The 21423-nt window shown below is 38.9% G+C and overlaps 1 protein-coding gene across 1 annotated transcript in view; it reads right to left on the reverse strand.

The window, feature by feature from the left end:
• Positions 1–266: 266 nt before the first annotated feature.
• cspg4 (chondroitin sulfate proteoglycan 4) overlaps positions 267–21423 on the reverse strand; it is a 78035-nt gene continuing 56878 nt past the window's right edge. The window contains exons 6-11 of the mRNA XM_041997099.1: positions 20929–21105; positions 13414–13618; positions 12913–13041; positions 10367–10527; positions 5652–5835; positions 267–4095 (exon numbers count right to left, since the gene is read on the reverse strand). Coding sequence (XP_041853033.1) covers positions 2237–4095; positions 5652–5835; positions 10367–10527; positions 12913–13041; positions 13414–13618; positions 20929–21105 — 2715 coding nt within the window. The 3' untranslated portion in view covers positions 267–2236. The remainder of the gene's footprint in view (positions 4096–5651; positions 5836–10366; positions 10528–12912; positions 13042–13413; positions 13619–20928; positions 21106–21423) is intronic.

The raw sequence follows: 21423 nt of genomic DNA on the forward strand, positions 1-21423 counted from the left end.
CCAGTAAGAATGTGTTAAAGACCAATATTACTGAACCAACATCCTGCCTGTGGTCTACAAACTGTGTACTCTGTGTAGTTATGCGGTCAGTGCCGTGCCAGTCCAGTGAATATTTACAAGCTCTTTGGACGCATGCAGAAATAATAACATGAATCAGACAATGACGTGACTCAGAGCTAAACTCAGTCAAATTTGTGCAAGCCCTGAAAAAAACATTCAATTTTTTTTTTAACTCATTGTCCTATTTTTGTCTTTTGTTTTAAACATCTTTCCTTTTAAGCGGGTCAAATTAAATCACTTGTTATAGTCTTAGATCAAGAATACTCAAATCTGTGCCTTCAGTATGGGGTTACAACATTAGCTTAACTTCATTAGCTTAGCTTTGAAATTGAAGTTAGCTTAGCATAAAAGCTAAAAAGAAGGAAAACAGTAGCCTTTAGCTTAATTTAAAATTCTTTTTTGTTTTATTCTCTAATGGGGTTGTGTGGCGTACTTATGAGTAGTGTCTTACATGTGGTCATAACTGTCCTAACAGGTGTGCTAAAGCTAAAAGGTATACACAAGGGGGCAGCTGTAAGAGTGAACCTAAACCTGAAAGACATCCTCACATTTCAAGCAAATACTGTATACAAATCTTTTATCACCAAGCCACTTTAGCATTAGATTGTTGTTTACTTAGTCACTATTTTCTCAACTGAAGAACAAAGAACATGCCTGTTGCTTTACATCACTGCATGCACTGTGGCTCAGCCTTGTATCCTAGCATAGATCAGGTATCCATCAGGAACTGAATCAGATTTGTTGGGTAGTTTACTGCTTTTTGCAGCAATCTATAGGATGTCTAATATTTGCGCTTTCCAGGCTGTTACATTAGAGCAAAATCCTGGTCACTATAGAAGTTTCACTGATTTTCCTTGATCGTCACGGACAACTGCTTCTTGCACTAGAGTTAGATGTCAACACTCCTGTTGCTGCACTTTCAGATGAGGATGCAACTGAATCCTGTCACAAAAGATTGGCAGTTACTGAGGAAAAGAACCATTCACATATCTGTCAGGTAAGATATCATTATACTTAATTACTTTTCTAGTCATTGTAGTACTTTGTGATGATAATTATTGCTGTCTCAAAGCCATTTTAGGGTTGAACTCACAGAGTCGTCATATCTACCAAATCAGCAACAGGAGAGAGCATGGAGTCACAGAGCCGACAATGGTGCCAAGCAAAGTGGATGTTATCTGGACGGAAAAGTGACCAAGTAAACTGATGCAAAAATGGAATGGTATAGAACGATTTGTACACAGCATTTACAGCAACTGCTTTGACCTTTTTAATTTTAGAAAAGTTTGAGATGAAAAAAAAAACAAAAAAAAAACTGCTGTTGTAGTGGTCCCTATGTATGGGTAGCTTTTAGTATGGGCTTTGATGCTTCTGATTCCCAGAATTGGAGTAGGTTGATTGCTGTCTGCTGTAGGTAAAACACTAACTACTCATAGGTTGTTTACACAATGGTACTGGAAAAAATAAAAAAAACAAAACAATAAAATCCCACACATTATCCGTTTAAAATCAAAGCTATATGTTGCAATGAGACATACACAGACAGGAGAGTGGTATCCATCTTGCTATCTGTTGTCACTGAGTGTAAATATTCTTAAAATGTTACTGACTTTAGCCCTTAGAAACAACATACAAAAGGGACCTTAAACAATTTAAAACTAACCATAAAGAGGCAATTTGTCCTCATCTGGATGACATATATTCATCACTTATGTACATGCTTAACAACTTTCCTGATTAACCAAAAACTGAAATAAACTATTACCAATATGCTTAATGACCTATCCACTTAGTTGAATAATATTTGCAGTCAAAATATTGAATAAGATAACAGAGCACGTCCAAAATACTTTGTTGCAAACACATGGCATGTTCATGTCTTCATTTTTGCCCGTTGACAAAGAGGAATGATACAACTGAAATAAATAGACATGGCACAAGCCTCATTAGATAAAAAAAAAAAACAAAACAACAACAACAAAACTGCTTCTTTCTTTGCCAATAGGTGTTCAGTGTTTACTTGCCTGAGATTTTGTCCATAGTCATGCTGACAAAAGTCACTAAAAGTGGGTGTCATTTAAACGGCTGAGGCAAGAGGTCTTTAGGACTGAGACGAATTATTTGAAGAGGCTTCCACACACATGATGATCATAAACCCTCTGTGTCTCAAAGTGTTTCAAACCCAGTATTGGTTCTTTTTTAAGGCCGGGTTTGTTGTCCGACAGTGCTGCAACAACTCGGGGTCTGTGTCTTTTGAGTCCACGGTGGACATTGGGATGTTATTGGCCGGGTCAGTTTTGCGAAAGGTTTCCGTGCCAGCCACCTCTCCGTTTTTGGGTTTGGATGCTGCAGTCTGGACGTTGTGTTTTCCTGTCTTGTTTTTACGAATCAAGTAGTAAGCCAAGATGCCAGCCAGCAGCAAGAGGATGAGGATTACCAGGATGGGGATAAGAATAGACCAGAAACTGCTGCGACGGGAAACGTGTGGTTTTCCGTGGGAGCGAGAACCAGGGGCTGCAGTGGTGAGGCCATCTCCACCTGGCCAGTCCATGTTACCCTTCCAGGTTGGGCCACGTGGAGTGCCACGAGGTGACCCAGCCACACCAGGGATCTCATTATTGTCCTTGGAAGGAATCCTCAGCAGAATGGCAGGGTAAACTCCAGATGAGTTGTAAGGACCTGTCTGGAAGGACAGCACGCACTCTGCAGGCGGGACTCCATGGGCTTTGAGCAGAAAGCGAGCTTCATCTTGAGTATCATCACCTCGGGATCCAGAGCCATTATCTAAAATTTCCATTGCTACACGACCTTCATCCAGGTCCTTCTGGCTGAATGAGTCTACTGGCTGACCTGCACCAGGACGCCCAGACCTCACAAAACGAGCACCTCTTGGCTGCTGGATGATTGTGAATGTGGGGGAGGTTCTGGTTTTATTGGCCAGTGGAGTTGCATCCAGAAGCTTTCTGTCCAGTTGGACAAGCGCACCCTGGGGTAACAGAGGATCCTGAGCAATGTTGGCCAGAGGCTGCACAGTGATATTGAGAACAGAGGAGACATTAGCAGCACGGCTGCGGGCCACAAATGAAACACTGTCTCGAGGTGAAGTGGACTTGACAAAGCGGACGCTGACTCTTCCTTCTTTAATTTGTTTCTGGGTGAAGGCAGATGTAGGCTGCCTGTCTACCATGACAGCTGCATATTTTGGAACACTTGTGATTTTGTAAAGGATCTCCTCCTCAACAGGACCCCCTGTGGTGGCCTTCAACATTTCTTCAGTCACCAGAGTCTCATCATCACCCTGCTTCACCTTGATCTCAGGGGCTTTGTTGAGAAGAAGGGTGTGAGCTAGGACGATGATGTGAAGTGTGTATGGCTCCGTTTGGTGTTCTCCATCTGACAAGATGAATTCAACAAAGCCGTTTGCGAGGCTGCCGTCACTGTAGAAGCCCACCTGCCCACGATTGACCATCTCTTGTGTGAACTCGGAAATGGGATCCATTGTGAGTGAATCCACCAGCTGACCGTTGCTGGGTACTTTTTTCACCTTAAAGTGCACCTCATCTGGTGGACTGTCTTCATCCTGAGTGTTAAGATATTTCTGAGTCAAGATGGTCATGGAACCTTGAAGAACCTCCAGGAGCATATCAATAGTAACAAGTTTAGGGGACTCAGAGCCTCGCCGTTTGATTGAAATATGGAAGACTTCTTCCAAGACTACAGATTCAGCAGGTGAGGGCACAGCAGCACCCTCCGACTTTAGACGTGCCCTGAAAGAGAAGCTGTCAGCGGTTGCCCCTGAGTCATCATGGAGATATTCCAGGTTTCCTTGAGATACATCTTCCTGCATGAAGGATGGTGTATTACGAGGCAGGTCCTGACCACCCAGGGTGATGCGACCATGTTCAGGGAAACGCTTAATATCAAAAACCACATCCACATTGTCTCTTTTTGCTTCAGGAAGACTTGCCAGAAGATTGGAAGCATCAAGAATTGAACTGTCGATGGTCTTCCTCTGGCCCTGCACAATATCCAGACCTGAGTAGAAATAATAAAAACAAACATAAACATACAATATACATCAAGTAACTTTTAAAATATACTTAGGGTTCAACATTGACTGTCTGCTGTCAATATTTAATCATGTTTGTCTTGGGAGCAACAGCAGGAGCCAGAACCTTCTTTATGAGTTTGGACAGTTCAGTAATAGTAATTATTAACAAGAAAGATATTCTAAAATGATGAATAAGCCACGACCTCCCAGTGTAATGGAAAATTAATCAGGCATAGAAATCAATAAGGTTTGAAGCAGACTTTAAATTTCGGTGATAACTATTAGTGTGTAGATAGAAAGTATGGCTGCTTGATTATGGCAAAAATGACATTCACGATTATTTTGACTTAAATTGAGATCTCGATTATTTAACACAATTATTTATTATTTACTTTAACAATATGATTTTTTATCTATTGTCTCTATATCTATCTATCTATCTATCTATCTATCTATCTATCTATCTATCTGTCTATCTATCTATCTATCTATCTATCTATCTATCTATCTATCTATCTATCTATCTATCTATCTATCTATCTATCTATCTATCTATCTATCTGTCTATCTATCTATCTATCTATCTATCTATCTATCTATCTATCTATTTAGATCAGGGGTGTCCAGCTCCGGTCCTCAAGGGCCACAATCCTGCAGGTTTTTGATGTGTTCCTGCTCCAACACCACCAGACTCAAATTGATGAGTCATTGTGAAAAACTTAATGGGCTGTTGGATCTATTTAATTTTAGTCAGGTGTGTTGAAGCAGGAAACATTGGAAAATCTGGAGGACAGCGGCCCTCGAGGACCAACTTTGGGCACCCCTGATCTGGAGAAAGAGAGAGAGAGAGAGAGAGAGAGAGAGAGAGAGAGGCAGCCAGTGTGACATTTGAAGCGTTGTCTGTGCTAATACAGACTAGTTTTTTTCCACCCAGGTCCTACGTAGCTATTGTTTAAAGGGAACAAGAGTAAACTGCGAAGGAGCAAAAAAATTGGATCATTTCACTTTTATGATCATTAAAAAACTTAATTGTAATTGAGATTTAAATTTGATTAATCACCCAGCCCTAATAGAAAGATACTTTTAATATGATGCCTATCAATAGGATGCACTAAACCAATGAATATAAAGTTTATGAAACAAATTACATCATAATGTTGTACACCAACAAAGTTATACTGTATAATGTGACAGAAAAATCTCTGAGAACATTTATTAAAGTTCACACTTAAGCTCTCTGTTTGGTGAAGTATCTGATGAAACTGTAATCGATATACTTTTGTTTTAATCCAGATTTAGATTGATGACAAATTCCAAACAAAACCATGCGTGAATTAAACAAAGCTACAAGCAACTTTTTCAAGCTACACACTCATCTCTGCTTTCTAACAGTTGCAGACATGTTTATACAATTACCATGATTGAGTTGAATTAGTGGCTGAGTTGTCATTCATGCTCATTTATAATAGTTGTTCTTTAGAAAAATTATGCAATTGACATTATGCAAATGGTTGCGTTGCTGCCTTATTTAATCATTTACCTTTGTTTCTCCACAGCTGTGAGGAGATGTTGCTGTGAGCAGAATAATAAGAGACGGTGATGGGCAGGACGTGACGGACATCTGGGGCCGGCTGGGATGACAGAGTGAACTCCATTGAGTCCTGCACCACCCAGAAAGGCTCAGCAGGCAGCTGGTGCTCATAGTAGACCATGCCCGACTCCAGCTGTGTATCACGGGAGACACAATTAAAAGGGCAGTGTCATAACAAATTAATCTTTGTCATTTCTTACCTTTTTATTTTCACAGTAGCGGTAAAGTTTTAATATTGTATTAGGATTTTTCAAAACTTGTCTCAATCGATGATTTTCCTTTGAATATTTCTGTTTCTGTATTTCTGTTAGATATCTCACTCCTACTGTCATTCATCTTCCCAGACCCCGTGTTGCAAATCCCACCACCCCAACTCCATCTCCTCCAGTTCCCCAAGATGTAGTTAAAATAATTTTACTTTACTAAAGATTTGGGCTACAGTCTGATTCCTTATCTAAACAACATACAATATTTGTACTTTAGACCTGTTCTAAAACAACCTCATGACTAAAAAGTTATGATTTCTGTTCTCCCTGCCAGAACACCATATCATATATTCCTATGAGGCATAGTGTATGCAGTATGGCATCTGTCCAATAAAAAATTATCCCCATGAGGTGCTAAAATTGGGTACACACTAGAAACTTATCAACTAATCACACTCAGCACGTCATCAGTTGGTTTGATGCACAGCGAGAAAGTTACTGTGAAAATTGATTTGATTAGTGGTGAATTATTTGTTACAAGCTTTAGGAATAAACACCACACAGCTCTTCTAGTTATAGCAGAGTCCCATGCTTCACCACTGCTGGGTAAATTGAAGGTAGGTAACCCTGAAGCTGGCTGCAGCTTCACCCAGAAGGAATCCCCTCTCCTCCACCTCCCCACTTTCATTATTGATGACGTCTTGACGAAAGGCCATCCCCAGAACACACACATACACTTACATAATTATATTTCTATAATGTCAAAGAAAACCGCTTTGACTTACTGTTGAGTCCTGAAGATGCTAAGTTTAACATGTGACCTTAACTTGTGAATTCAAATCAAGTTTAATCATTTTGGTTTTCATAATGTGACAGTGTTAAATAGAGTTAAGTCACAACAGCATGGGCAATATCTGGATCAAACACACCCACACACATTCACACAAATGCACTAGAGTGAATTCATGCATGTACAAACAGACACACTACTGAGAAAGTCAAATTGTGTTTTCAGCTCAGCTTAGTGTTAGATTTTCTTCCACAGTCTAAACGGAGCAGTTTGCTCATCCAAGCATAGTAACCAACAGACGGTCTTGAATTGACTGCAGCCTTGCCAGCTGCATGTGTAATGGCATCAAACTGTCAACTAGTGTATCCCAAAAATGATAACCAAATCCATGACAGGCGTTTTCATAATCATGGTCTTTGCTTTCTGGAAATTTGTTTATATAATCAAAATAAATAAATAAATAAAAGCCTTCCATGACAATAAGTTATAACCAAGACATACGTGTTCATATGGGTTTAGTAGAAAATGTATATATTCAACTAAAAACAAACAAAAAAATTGTTTACTTTGAGGATATTCTGTTTATTTTACAAGTAGTGGCCTTTTTAAAACACAAAATCTTAATTCATCCAGCATATTTTTCTGTCAGAACCCACAGTGATTTAAATACCTTCAACAATACCTTCAATGTGACAATAATGAAGATAAATGCAATGCTGAAGGCACCCGGTCTGAACAAGATATCAAAACCATCAGGGCTCATATAACACCAAGGCCCAGATTTACTATCACTTTGCACACCACCCAAACTCTGTTTTGGTGCTAATTTGGTGACTGCACATGTGCAGGGAAAGGGTTGGACACTGATCTCTGCACCTGGCACTGATGTAAGTTTATTCCTGGGAGTTTTCCTTTCAAAGCTCAAAATTAGGAGGAGAGTGAATGTAAATGTATTATACAGAGGGATTTACTACAATTTATGCTGCACAACTGAATGAAAATTGTGCCATGGCTAAATAAAAAACAAACAGATGCCTTCAGATTTGATGTGGCTGTGATTGGAGGACAAAAAGGTGTTGGCAACACTAGAGATGGGTTAAAAAAAAAACTGATTAATCGATTTGAATTGATTCAAATTTAATAATGCAATATATAATATTTAAATAGGTATCCTTTTCCAGTGACAGCAGTGACCCTACTTTCGTGTGACTTACCGATGCTTAGCATATATAACTGAAAGGTTGCCCATGTCACTTCCTTCCAATATCAGCTTCTCTCACCAAGAAAATGCCAAATTCAGATTTTTGCTTTCATCATTGGATTACTTTAAATATAGGGATAAAATTTCTTTGAAAATACATAAAATACATATATAATGAAAGTTTATTTCAAGAGGTACAGCTGACGAAAGCCTGACAACAAGTAGAGCTGTTAGACTTGTGGTTAGCATGGATTTATGGGCGTGTCCTTACGGCATATTGAAATGTAGTTTTCTTGTGCACATGTGCAGAAGGCATAGGTAGCACGTCTCAACGGATAGGTTGAAATGTTAGAACGCCAGTGTCAGGTCGAGAGCGTCATGGGCATCATGGGAATGCACAGCTGAACAAAGTGAATCTATCGTCATTGTAATTTCTGAGTCGTATAACAACTTAAAATGGATTCTTTGTATTCTCTGTAAGTAACACGTCGTCTAAGATCTTCACTTTAAGAATATTTAGAGCACCTTCGCTGAATGAAATGTTCTTCATCAGACATGTAAAGGTCTAGCTTTCTCTATCCAGTCCAGAGTGTTTTTTTTAATTTTTTAATCACAGCAATTCTGTCTTGGCTCCCCTGCAGATCCTCACAGGTGTCTGTGTGTTTGTTTGTTTGCATGGGCGTGTCTGCTTTGCAGGTGTAGCTGTGGAATCTGGCAACAGGCTCAGACACAGCTGACAGTCATCATCTCATCAATCCTTAGCTTTTCAACTCCGGTCTGATCACCAGTATCTGCCAGATCATTGCTCTCTCTTTTATCACCTCTGCCGTCCCGCTGCTCCACCAACATTCCAGTTTGCTCCAGCCTGCTGGCCTACCAACCTGCCCTGTAGGTTATCCACCTGGCCAAAAAACTATAGCTATAAGCCTGGACACAACCATTTTTACAACTTTACAATAAACTGTTTAAACTCAAGAAATGCATGTCTGCTATTGGGATCACTTTTCATCTGTTACCTGTTATTTCAGAAGTGTGTGTAGACACGTCATATCAAATTATCACAATTATCAGATTACATCCAGATACGATGTTGATGGTCATGTAAACAGACTCAGTGTTTTAACTGAAAAAAAGGAAAAACAAGTTTAATCTAAAGAAATCTAATTGAATCAGGCTGTTGTGAACCACACCGGACTGATTTAGGAAATTAGTGGTGATACCCAGTTGGATGAAAAACCAGATTCTCACTTGTGTAAATTTATTTTTAATGTCATTATTACATGATATTATGAAGCTGAGAAATTATCCCAATTATGACATTCTGAATGACATCTGAATGATTCACTTGTCAAACCATGTTTATCTTGAAACAACCTGAAGTCTCTAGGCACATGGTTCAAATTACTAGGAGCTAAGGGGAGCTCGGTTTTCATGCAAAGCAGATGAACTTTCCTGAAAACACCTGAGACACTAAGAGGGAGCTCCAAAAATAGTTCACTTTTAGGTTATGTTTAATTTAATTTTGGTTCCTGATTTTTCCCATTGTTTCTTTTTTTTTTGTTGAAATAGCATTAATTAGGCACTGTTGTGTGTTGATTAATTTAATACATGGGTGCCCAAATCCGGTCCTTGAGATCTACTGTCCTGCAACTTTTAGAAGTCTTCCCCAACACACCTGAATCAAATGGCTGAATTCCCTCATCTGCATGTCATTCAGCTCTGCAGAGGCCTGGTAACCAGCAGTTAATTTGAAATGACTGCCTGTTAACATCATAACTCAAAAAGGTATGGACAGATTTTGATTAAATCTTCAGGAAATCTCAGAAATGGAATAAGGAACAAGTGATTAGATTTTGTGGATGATCAGGATCACTGCGTGGATCCAGGAATTCTTACAGGATTCCTACTATGGGGTGGTAGGGATAATTTTACCATTAGAATTAGCTAACTAAAAAATTGACAAAAAACAAAACAAAAAACACTACAAAATAATGGCTTGGCCACATACTTTGCCTGGGATAGTAAATCTGAACCTAAGGGTCTAATCTATGTGAAATGACTCCTCCTGCTAGCGAGAAAGAGGAAAATGTGCTTCATTGTCTTTGAAAGACTGTATTGGGTGCACATACTTAAAACCCCAAAGCTTTCCATAGACAAAGAAATATTAAACAAATAATAATAATTATAATAAAAAAAAGAAATTTATGACTAAATGTAGCAGCGTTTGTGTTGAAAGTATTAGCTCTGTTTTATGCATCAGATGATAATTACATCTTATTGAATGCCTTTAACAGCTGAAACTGCTTAACAGTTAATATTAATGTTAGGATTTCTTTAAACAAAATGCACATTAGCTGAACTATCAGTGCCCCAATAAATTCAGTTGAATATTAAAAGATAATTCTCATGTCTAATATATTGACATCATCATTACATGTAAAAGTATAGGGAAATAAAATAAAATTACCTGTGATTCTGAGAACTGGTAAATTTCCTCATACTGGTTTCTGTCATTTGCCAGGATGAGTCTCCCCAAACGAGGTGGACGGATAAGTGAGAAGGTGATCTCATTCCCGTCCTCATTGGTTTCAGCCCCTAGGTTGGTCCTTGTAATGGGCTGTCTCGTTCCTGCAAAAAAACACACGGACATGTGGTACTGTGAACACTGAGGGGAATCTGAAGAAAATTACCTTTTGGCAGTGTAATATCCAAAATCTAAAACTGTAACGCCTGTGTGGTATGCAAAGGTTTTCTGATATGGAGAGCAGCACTTCAAAACGCTATGGGGGCATCTGTAGCTCACGAAATATGCTGACTGTCCTTTAACTGGAAGATTCCTGGCTGATTGCTAACTTTCTAAGTCTACATGAGAAACTTTTTTTGGTCAATAGGGTAGCTAAATATAATGCAATGTTTCAGTAAATGTGACAACAGATCTTGTGCAGTATGCACAATGCTAATAGAAGCTTAAACTTGTTGCCTGCTTCGACTCCCGTGCGTGCTTTTTTAAAACTACAAATAAAATAAAACCCCAAATTTCCCTGAGGGCTCTCTGAAGGGATTAATAAAGTATTTCTATTCTATTCTATTCTAATCGGCAGATCTTTTGTTCAGGAAGCATTTCTGCAAACTTGAAATAAAACAACTATGTCTCTAATATGAGCCTGCAGTTTGCTACTCAGCAGTTAAAGGGTTCAAAGCCAAGGGCAGTGGCAAAGTGGTGGCCTAAAGGAGATGGGGCCAACTCTAGATATGACCAGCCCAAAACTGACCCAAACTTGGGTTAACCACAGATGCCCAAGTGCAAGTAACATCAGGCCTTTATCATAATCCAGCATTAATACATATCATATAGATCATATTGGTCTATCCAAACAGGCTACATTTCATGAAGAGGATGTTAAATCATTAAATCACCCTATTTGATGGCTATATAATGTAACTGGCCACCACTGATAAACCACTGATAAAATTTATCATTTGGCTAAAGCTTTCTTATTGTCAAAAATGTGTTTGTGCATGGCTGATAGCCTGTATAATATAAAACTCACATAAGTTAGTTTGCAAAGCTCCTTAAATTGTTCTGTTTATGCTGTTACATCACATTTATAAATTCCTACCACAAGCATGATTGACTAGAAATAACAATGAGGAACATCTGGAAAATTCAGTGACTTTGTCCTGTAGTTACCCACTGTGGCCACATGGAGGAGCTGTTTAGCAAACATTACATAGGTCTCAAATTCAATCAAAGTTTACCATCTGCTGCAGCTCTGTGATTCCTAATTTTACCGTTACATTGTAAATAGTTTCAAACTTTAAACTATACTCCAACATCATTACCAGCAGTTGTCTTAGAGTGAAGACCCATAACAGAGCAAAGACTAAACAGTTTAAACATCATTTACGGGTGGTGGTAGGCTAGTGATAGCAGAAGTGGGCTTGGATCTGGAGAACCCTAATTTGAGTCCCTGCATACCAACAGAGATGAATCACTGTGGGCCTTTCCGCAAGGCAATAAACCCCTCCCAACTGCTCCCGGGGCATCAAAACATGGCAGCCCACTGCTCTCCAGTACATCTAGATATGGCTTAAATGCACAGCAATCAAGATTAATAAAGTAAAAATGATTATTATAACTTTTGTTTTTACAGCAGAGCTGTTGTACTGGAATGTATGAGCTTCTTCTTTTATCTCTAATTATGACCATGTGAGTTAAACAAGTGTTTACTTGATGTTTTCTGCTGTTTGGAAGTTAAGCTTTTGTCTACACAACAAACATAAACGCTGTGTATATACAAATAAAAGAATTAAAACTAAATCAAAATGGGACATGTGTTGAAAATATTGATTATGTTTGTTTTAAAGCTTGGCATCACTTTCCACTGTTCAAAGTGTTCAGAGTGGTTCACAAAGGGCCCCTTCCTCCAGCCTAGTTACATAAGACATTAAAAGATGCTGCTCCTCTTTGTATGAAATGCTTAGATAATATGAGTGCACTGTCTTAACAGTTTATATAACCTCAAAGTGTTAAGACTTTTTGAGGGCTGTTTTTTTCTGGGGCCTTTAACAGAAAAGTCCCTTCCTCCACCTTTCTTCCCTCTTAGCTACTGGTAAGAGTGCTGTTGTTACCATTATGGAAATCTGAGAAACCCCCAAATTTTTAAATGTGGCTTAAAAAAATTAATAGAAAAGGTCTTTTTCATAAAGTCTAACAATCAGTCACAAGTCATACAGTAAAACAGTCAAATGTCTGAAGGAATAATGATATGATAGTGTTAAATAGAAATATTAAATTAAAAATGATCATTTGTGACAAAGGGAAAGGGCTTCAGTCGCATAGTTCCCTCCTACTGATCTGCAAGTCCTCTCCCCCATCTGTCTACCTTCCTCCTGCACCACCATGTCTTCTTTCCTTTGTTCATGTTTCTTTCCTTTACTCACATTTTGTGAATCATGAGACATATATTCGGAACTTCATGGGTGAAAATCTGGAGGATTTTGGTATTGTACCTGGAAACACCACAAGCTCCTCCTCTGTTACCATGGTGATGGTGAGAGGCCTGGCTGTGACGACAAACTGGTGGAGAGGAGACGTGTGCTCCCCATCTGTCACAGTAAAAATGAAACCACTCGATCCCTCTGGAAGAGGAGAAAAGGATCAGATCTTAATTACTGGTCATCCATTCGGATGAATCTACAGCTCCTACTGTCCCTTTAGTCTCTCTTAATCTTTAACTTGTTGTCACCATATGTTAAAAGGAGTTTTATTGAGAATGTACTATAACTTTGCTGCCTCGCTGAGTAAAGGGAACTCATTTATCACAATAAATTGAGAAACAAAGGTGTGTTTGAGTAAACAGTACCTTTATAGATTAGAGTTTCAGAGGTTTATTGATCAGTACCGGTGGCTTATACTGGTTACAATAAAAAAATAAGTAAATAGAGATGATGATAGAGGCGTTGATATGAATCAACACTCCCGTCACACCCTCTCATTCCAAATTGCCTCACCCTCGCCCTGGTGAATAAAGATGACCTCTCCTCTGTTTATGTGAGCCTGTGTGAAATTCAGGATGCCCTCCTCAGGCTCCTCTTTCAGTGCCACCATCCCCTTGGTTGTCATTTCAATGTGGTAAACCAGCTCTTCAGCGGGGGTATCAGCATCCTCTGTGCTCAGCATGCTGGAAGTGATATCAGCTTCCTCACCGGCAAGAACCTGCAAAATATCAAAGACAGGAAGAGATAGAGACATGCAGTGATGAAGACGGACCACAGATTCCCCAAGAGATCCATGTGGATAGAACAACAAACATACAAGACAGCTGAAATACAGAGACAGATGAATGGATAGAATACCGAAGAAAGAAATAAAGAGACTAAGTATATAAACAAGAAACTCATCAAAGAAACAACTATCTCTAAAGTAACAATTTAAAAGGTTAATTATTCCTCTGTGGCAGTCTAACTGCTCCTGTTATGTGAAGATGGAGCACGGCAGTCCAGGCTGAATGACTCTTCCTGGGTGGAGGGGCTCTAATGGACTTCTAATGGTCGGCTGGCTGAAAGGAGCATTAATTGAAAGAAATGGACCAGATCCAGAGAAAGACATTCTTAAATAGCTGGAATCAGTTGGGAGAGTGAGCTGAGGGTGCCCTGCAATAAGAGGCAGATATCGATTTAGAGAGCCGTTCGCCCTCCGATACCTCTCTCCCACTTCCTCCACAGTCTGGATAAAGAGAAAGAAGCCTCCGGCAAGAGGAAGAGAAGCGAAGATACCTCAGTCTTAGATATCAGTGGTTCAAGTGCCACTCACTGAGATTTAATTATATTTAGAGGTGATTTTACTCCTCAGGATGTGCAAACATTATCCATTATAACACACAATTACTAGATGCACTGTAATTATTTCATTTTGTAGACAGATTTTTATGGCCTGACCTGCCCTTTTTCATTGTGTTTTTTTTCCTACTGTAACACTTATAAATCAGAAACACAGGCAATAACACCAAGTCTGAGTTTTCAAGTTGAGAAACAAATTAAAACCAAACATTCAGGTCTGATATGGACTCTGCCTCAGAAGGAAAAAGGAAGTGTTTCTAATACTTCTGTAAGAGATTTCTTTATTGAGATTAACACTGGCTGCTTTGTTAATGATGTATAAATTACGTAAAATATAGCTTTTATTTCTCCAATGACTGTCTCTGCCATAAAACCCCACCTTGCCTTTATATGCCCAGTTTTTCATGGTAATTAAAAAATGCAGCACTAAATAACATGAGTGAGACATGGCACATTACAGTTTAAGCTTGTAGGTGATATTTGTTGCCCAAATACTGAGGTAACTATTTAAGATTTTATCTAAACATTTTTTTTGACACTCAGAATTAAGCTCAAAAAGATTAAGTCGTTATTTGAAAGAAGAACAAAAGACAGACAGTCATGGTTGAGCCTGTTTGGATATAAAATGGGAGGGAGAGCCTTTGGTTATAAGACCCCTCTCTTATGGAACCCATTTTGGGTTTTGGAAGCAGACACGTTCTCTACCTTTAAGATTAGACTGAGAACCTCCCTTTAGATAAAGCTTATAGTAAGGGCTGGCTTTGGTGAACCTTTAGTTATGCTGCTATAGGCTTTGACTTTATAGGATTTTTCTCTTTATACTTTTTATTCTCTCTATATAAATATATAATAAAATTATTGTCTTTAGCTTGTGCCTCTCCCTTTCTTCCTCTGCAGGTATCCATGGCTTAGAGGGGTGGTGATGCTGACCCAACGGTTCTGTCTTCTTCACCCTCAATCGGTTGAGGCAGATGGCTGCCCCTAAAACGTTAATTACAATCTGGCTCTTTCTTTCTTTCTTGTTAAAAGTTTTTCCTCTCCTCTGTAGCCTGTCACCTTGTACATGTTCAAGATGGGTGATTAAATCAATAAAATCATTTGATGTATTTCGTTCCTTTCCTTAGCATGAAATGGGCTATTAGCACATTGCTATTATAAGTTGGACTTTAGGTGTATCACATAATGGATTAGTTTAAATTAGATTATAATTGGATGACAGGGAATTGGATGAACTGGAGTATCTGTAAAAGTTCCTTGAGATGACTTTGTTGTGAATTGATGTTATACAAGTAAAGCTAAACTGAGTTGAACGCTGAATTGGATACAGCAGCGCTTTGAGCTAAATGCTAACGTTAGCAAGCTAGCAACTTAGCGTTTATTGTTCTTATTCTGAGATGGAAAGCCCTTTGCCACATTTTATTCTAGGCTACTTTCTATTGTTGAGCTATCAGTGATGTTTAATATTATGGTAACTATTGGAAAAATAATAGTGTGGACATTTTAAGTTCGGAAAAAATAATAAAGTAATAGACAAGCCATTATTTCCAGGTGACGCTCCTTTCCTACATGTTTACAAGTTCTATGTATTTAGTTTAATCTTTACGGGCTGGAGCTGTTGTGAATTCACAAATCTGGTGTTTCAGACTCTTCGTGACTCGTCCAAAGTAACAATGTAAAGTGCATAATTTAGTTGCCTTACAGTCCATTGCATAAAACATCCTGTTCAGTTTCACACTCCATCAAAGCTCCATCACAGCGACAAGCACTTCAAAGCAGTAATCTATCACTGCAGACTCTGCTTTCATTTTAAATGTGAGATTGTATCTTTGTTCTGCTCTAATGATAACTTTTAAAACTGGGTAAGAGTTCAAAGACAAGAAGGTTTAAGGTTGGAAGTGAAAAAATAGCCCAGTTGTTTACACCCAAGTCCCAAAACCAGAGTATCTGAAATTACTGCATGACGACATAAAATCACAATGATATTTAGAATGTTTCTGCGATAAGTTGTAATGCATTAGCATTGTTTGCACTGGAATATCTGTAGGTTTGGTTATTTAAGATGAGCTCTAACTTAGTAATTGGCAGGTTAAAGGATGTTTAAGCATTCAGTTTCAAACTAACCCAATTATTTGAGAGGTTTTTTTTTTTTTTATGACTATGCTATTTGTAGCTTTTGTTTGAACAGCATCTAAATACATGCCTACTTATCCCTGTTTCACACTGAACATAGTCATTTAAATACATGTTGGGCTGTCTTGTGTGACAGGGTGTGGAGAGCAAAGTCTACTTCTTGGATTTACAGATGTGGGAGGCCCTAGCAAATGTTTAATTTTCAAAGTCCTGTACATGAGATAACACCAGAGATTACAATTGAGTCTGGTATTTTTTTCTTTTAGCAGTGAATGACCTGACCTTAAGCAGTGCAAGACATTTTTAAGGCTGAACTCACTACTGCATCATATCAGCTCATATCAACAAACTAGGGCGGTATTTTATCTGCCCTGCTGTTTAAGTTTGCAGAGATCTCGTGATAGCAGGCTTTGGAGAAGGTCCATCACCTCAGGGCTGTTTTCTACTCAGGCCTGCAGAAGGAACAGCCTGACAGTTTGTTCTAGGGCCACACCGACAGTGGGGAAGTGGAGACTAACCTAAACAATCTGAGCCAATTGTGGAGTCTATTCGAAAGGCTGGAAGTGGATCTGTTTGCCTTCAAGCGGAACACCCACCATCCCTTGTGCACTTTGGACGAGACAGCTGCTTGATGCGCTTCTCTACTTTATCCCTCTCCTGGCAGAAACCTTCAGATGAGAGAGGTAGTCTTTGTGCTAACTCCAGACATGGTGCAGTATGCAGAGATTACTCTGCTGATAACAGAACCACCCACATGGCCAGTCTTTTGGCACTTAGAAAGAGCAAAGAAAAAAACAACTAAAAAAACAAAAACAACAACAAAAACTAATGTAGTAAAACCTCATCATCAGATATTTGTGCTAATTAGACATTAGCCAATTTCTCGAAAGCCTCAAGCTCAAGAGTAAGTTCACACCAAAATTTCAAACCTGTTTCTCCAAGGCGAGAGCTTAAAAACCTTCGGATTTGCAAGCATGGAAACAAAAAAAGCATCCAAAAGCAGTTTTTCTAAGGTTAATGCTAATCTGAGGAACCTCAGGGCACCAACAAGTTCTGAGCATGCAGATACAATAAAAAGACTTCTTACAAAGTAAGGTTTATTTTGACTATATCTGCTCAGTATAGTGAGGATACAGTGTTTTTTCTTCATGAAATAAAAACTTATTTTTTATTACAAGTGACCACTACACTAATTGCTTTAGAATTATATGTCTGTGAATAATTTCCATACTTGGTTTCACCATTAACATATGGTGCCAATTAGATGATTACATGACACCATCTATTTTTGACTCAATTGATTATACTGACTTGTGATGCTGACTACAGCATTGATTACATTATGCTTTACAAAAAAAACAAAAAAACAACAAAAAACCAACCCCCCCCCCCCCCCCCCCCCCCCCCCCAAAAAAAAACATGATATATATATATGATAAACAGAAATAGAGCAAATCTTGCCTCAGCTGGCTCAGATGTTTGTGCAGTGCAGTTCCCACTCCTTAACACTAGATGGCCACATTAGCCCATTCTCTGCCTTAGCAATGCCACACAATCTAGGGCAGGCATTCTGGAAAATGGCCTTGCAAATTGATGATTTATATAACAATCAATGCATTTAGCAACTAAGAGGATAGCTAGATTGCAAATTCAATTTGATTTGACACAATGGCTGAAATTTCATTTTGAGGCTGTAATGAAGTAGCTGCCACAGTCAAATGACTTAGTTTGCCAAAGAGTTGACAGGACACCATAATTTCCTAACTGTTTGAGACTCTGGGGGCCCATAGCTGTATCTCCAACTGCTCAGGCATCCAAAATATTAGCTAGTTTGAAGACAAGAACTAATAGTGCCCTTGTAACTCTACAACTGGGAGTGAGAGCCATAGCTGGACAGACTACAGGAAAATGTTGAGACAGGAAAGATGATAGCTGTGGTGGTCATGAATGAAGGAAGACCGCGGTATTCCACCCTGTCTTCAGCCATGACCGTTTGTGTTTTATAAGGGAGAAAACAATAATACCACACTTAGCAACAAAGATAGAAAGCTGGATAAATTAATAACAAAAGTAAAGGGGATGTAAACGGAGACAGACATGAGTGTAAACTCCATCAAAACCAGCTGTATCCTATATACAGGGCCAAACTGGTAAGCTTGAGCAAGACTTGATCACAACCACGCTCCTCATCGTGTCTGATCATCTGCTACAGAGGTCACTACATGCACACACTTCCTGCATTAAATCAATCCAAGCCTCACTGCGCCAACCCTGGCTCTGTGTGGGTTAGACGTCCACATGATATTATATTAGATTCTGCAGGCGCAGGGATTGGATGCTGCCCCTCACTCTGCCAGAAAGCCGCGGTCTCGACTACCATCTTGGTTTTCCAAAAATACGGGTTGCCAGGGAGACGAGGAGCCACAGGCAGAGCAGGGAGGGCTGAATGACACAGTTGGTTTCCAGTCCTGTGAGCTGATTACTGCCGACTTTTTCCAACTGCCTGGCTGCTCTTACAGTAGTCGACTTTATTGAACCTTCAAAACTTCTCTTTCATAACAGAAATGAATCGGTTTGAGAGTCTGCCAAATATTTGGCCAGAATGTTAACGTATATGTTGTAAAAGGTGGCAGAATATGAGTAACTCAGTCCAATATGCCAACAGTACTCAATGGGATTACATTAATAAACTTAGGGTAAAATTATCATCTTTTTTTGGAATGACAAACAAGAAGTGCGAGTGCGAAAGTTTTTTTTAAAAGTAGTGTTTTTGGCAGAGCAGTTGTATTGGATTAAATTAGACTTCACAGGTGTTCCCAATAAGTGGTGGGTGAGTGTATTTATCGTCAAGATGCAGGGAGAGTCAGTTTTAATCTGATAATATTTTTCCAACTTGCCCGCTCTAGTACAAACTAAATTTTACTAATCTGCATGCAAAATCAGACCCTGTAAATCTGAAGTCTTGTGTGCTCATAGCTCATTGCTCTCATAGTTAAATGACTTAAATGACTAACTCTCAAGCTGAATCAATGCTAGTTCCTTTCTGTTATGGCCCTTCATAGAAAACAGTTGCATCATCATGTATGAAGTCTGTATAAATCTGTCCAAGTAAAAATTCTGAGCATTTATTTCACCTTCTGTGTGAAGTGAACTTAACACTCAGGTCATACAGGATTCATGGCCTGCAAATATTCAATATGGATGATCAGCAGTGCTTTGAGAGTTCACTCAGAGTTCACAAGTTCTCAAAAACTACAATTTTTCTAACGGCTTAGATTCATATCGTTGCACATGTAGTGTCTTCATCCAGTTTTCTTCTTAGGGGAAAAATCTCATTTATTTATTAGAGAAAGACTAAATCAGGACTAAAAGATAAAGCACTAGAGGGTTGTAAATTGAGCTTTAAATAGATCAGAATATCATCAGTTAAAAACTCCTTTTGTTTTGCTTCTTTTTGTTGTATTGGGCAACAAATTGATCAGAAAGTTTGGAGCAGGTGGAAATACCTGCAGGCTGATAATCGCATGTGCACAAGTTGGGGGCAGTTTCATTTCCACCATATTGGATTTAGAAAGCAAATGCATGTAAGGCTAGGTACACACATAAAGATTATCAAGCTGTTTTTCTCCTGATTTTGCCCCTTCCCAACCAAAGATAGCAACTGCCTGATTTTCCTATAAAATTATCATGTGGTCTGATTACGAGCGAATTCGTTTCGACAATTGACTCTGAAATGAGCCATGGCCGACACGTGGAAGTATTGAACATGTTCAATATTTATGAAGTGTGAGGAAAGCCAACGACTTCTGAGTTGTGACTCTGTGACTTGGAACGGAATGTAGCCAATCAGAGAGCGAGCTGACTGGAGAGCAGGGAAGGATATAGTCTGTGTTCACGCCGTCTCCACTCTGTAATTTATTTCAGTTCTGGCTTTTTCTGTTAATAATAGTCACAAGACCACCATCATTCCCTCGTCTTGTAGATCCTATTCCGTGCTGGATGTTGTGTTTTCCTGTTATTGCCATGGTCTGTCTTCGTTTTTCCAGTCGTTGCCATTGTTCTTCTTCTACGTTTTTCCAGTTGTTGCTATGTTTCTTCTTCTTCGTTTTTATTTAATTCACATTTAATTACGTGAGATTTCTGGATGGACTAGATTGTAGATTGGTTGCGGGCCAGCATCCTTACGTGTGTGTTGTTCTGTGATGAGATTATTGGACCACACCACACACAGTATGGTCAACACTGTTAAATGCCTGTATCTTTTTTTTTAAAATCTTCACGTGTGATTTCTCGAACAGAGAAAAATCTAATCAGATTAAAATAAAATCCTTATGTGTGTACGTAACCTAAAGCAGAAACCTGTGATAAACTGTAGTGAAGCACAGTAGGTTTTCTGTCATCTCCCCAAAAAGTATGTAATATTTTGAGTGTTTGGAAACAGAACAAAAATTCTTTCTTGTTGACATGTTATAGGGATAAGAACTTAGCATTTCCAGCTCATTTAGCATTTTGAGGTTAGAGTAACAGCTAATGAGGTGTCAAAGTGAAAAGCTTTACCTCCAGACCGGTGTTGCGTGTCAGTTTTGGAGTCTCGTCGTTGACAGGTATGATAGTAACTGAGATGGTGACGGGGAGGCTTCTGCGCTCAAGCTCATAAGCTGAGGCAGAGAGTGTAAAACTGTCCTTCGTGGTCTCGCTGCTGTCATGCATGTAGAAGATCTGTCCACTTTTCATCTGCAGGAAACGAAAAAGAATTCTGTTGTCACTCAATTCTGAATTGGACCTGAGTGATAGGAAATATCATAATACTGGGAAAAGGTCGGGTGCATCTAAAAGGTGAAATCATAATGTGATTGTGACGGTTTAGAGCCAATCTCAGTGGAAATCACATATATCAAATACTGACAAACTCAAATTAACTCTAGCAACTACTAGGTGATATTAAAATTCTTACATAAGAGGACTAGAGCAAAGTTTATGGATCCTCTCATATTTCATATTTTGTCATTTATTATATTTTAGGAAAAGATAAATATTCTAGCTGAACCTGAA

This window comes from Melanotaenia boesemani, chromosome 10, assembly GCF_017639745.1.
Source record: "Melanotaenia boesemani isolate fMelBoe1 chromosome 10, fMelBoe1.pri, whole genome shotgun sequence".
Classification (NCBI taxonomy): Eukaryota; Metazoa; Chordata; class Actinopteri; order Atheriniformes; family Melanotaeniidae; genus Melanotaenia; species Melanotaenia boesemani.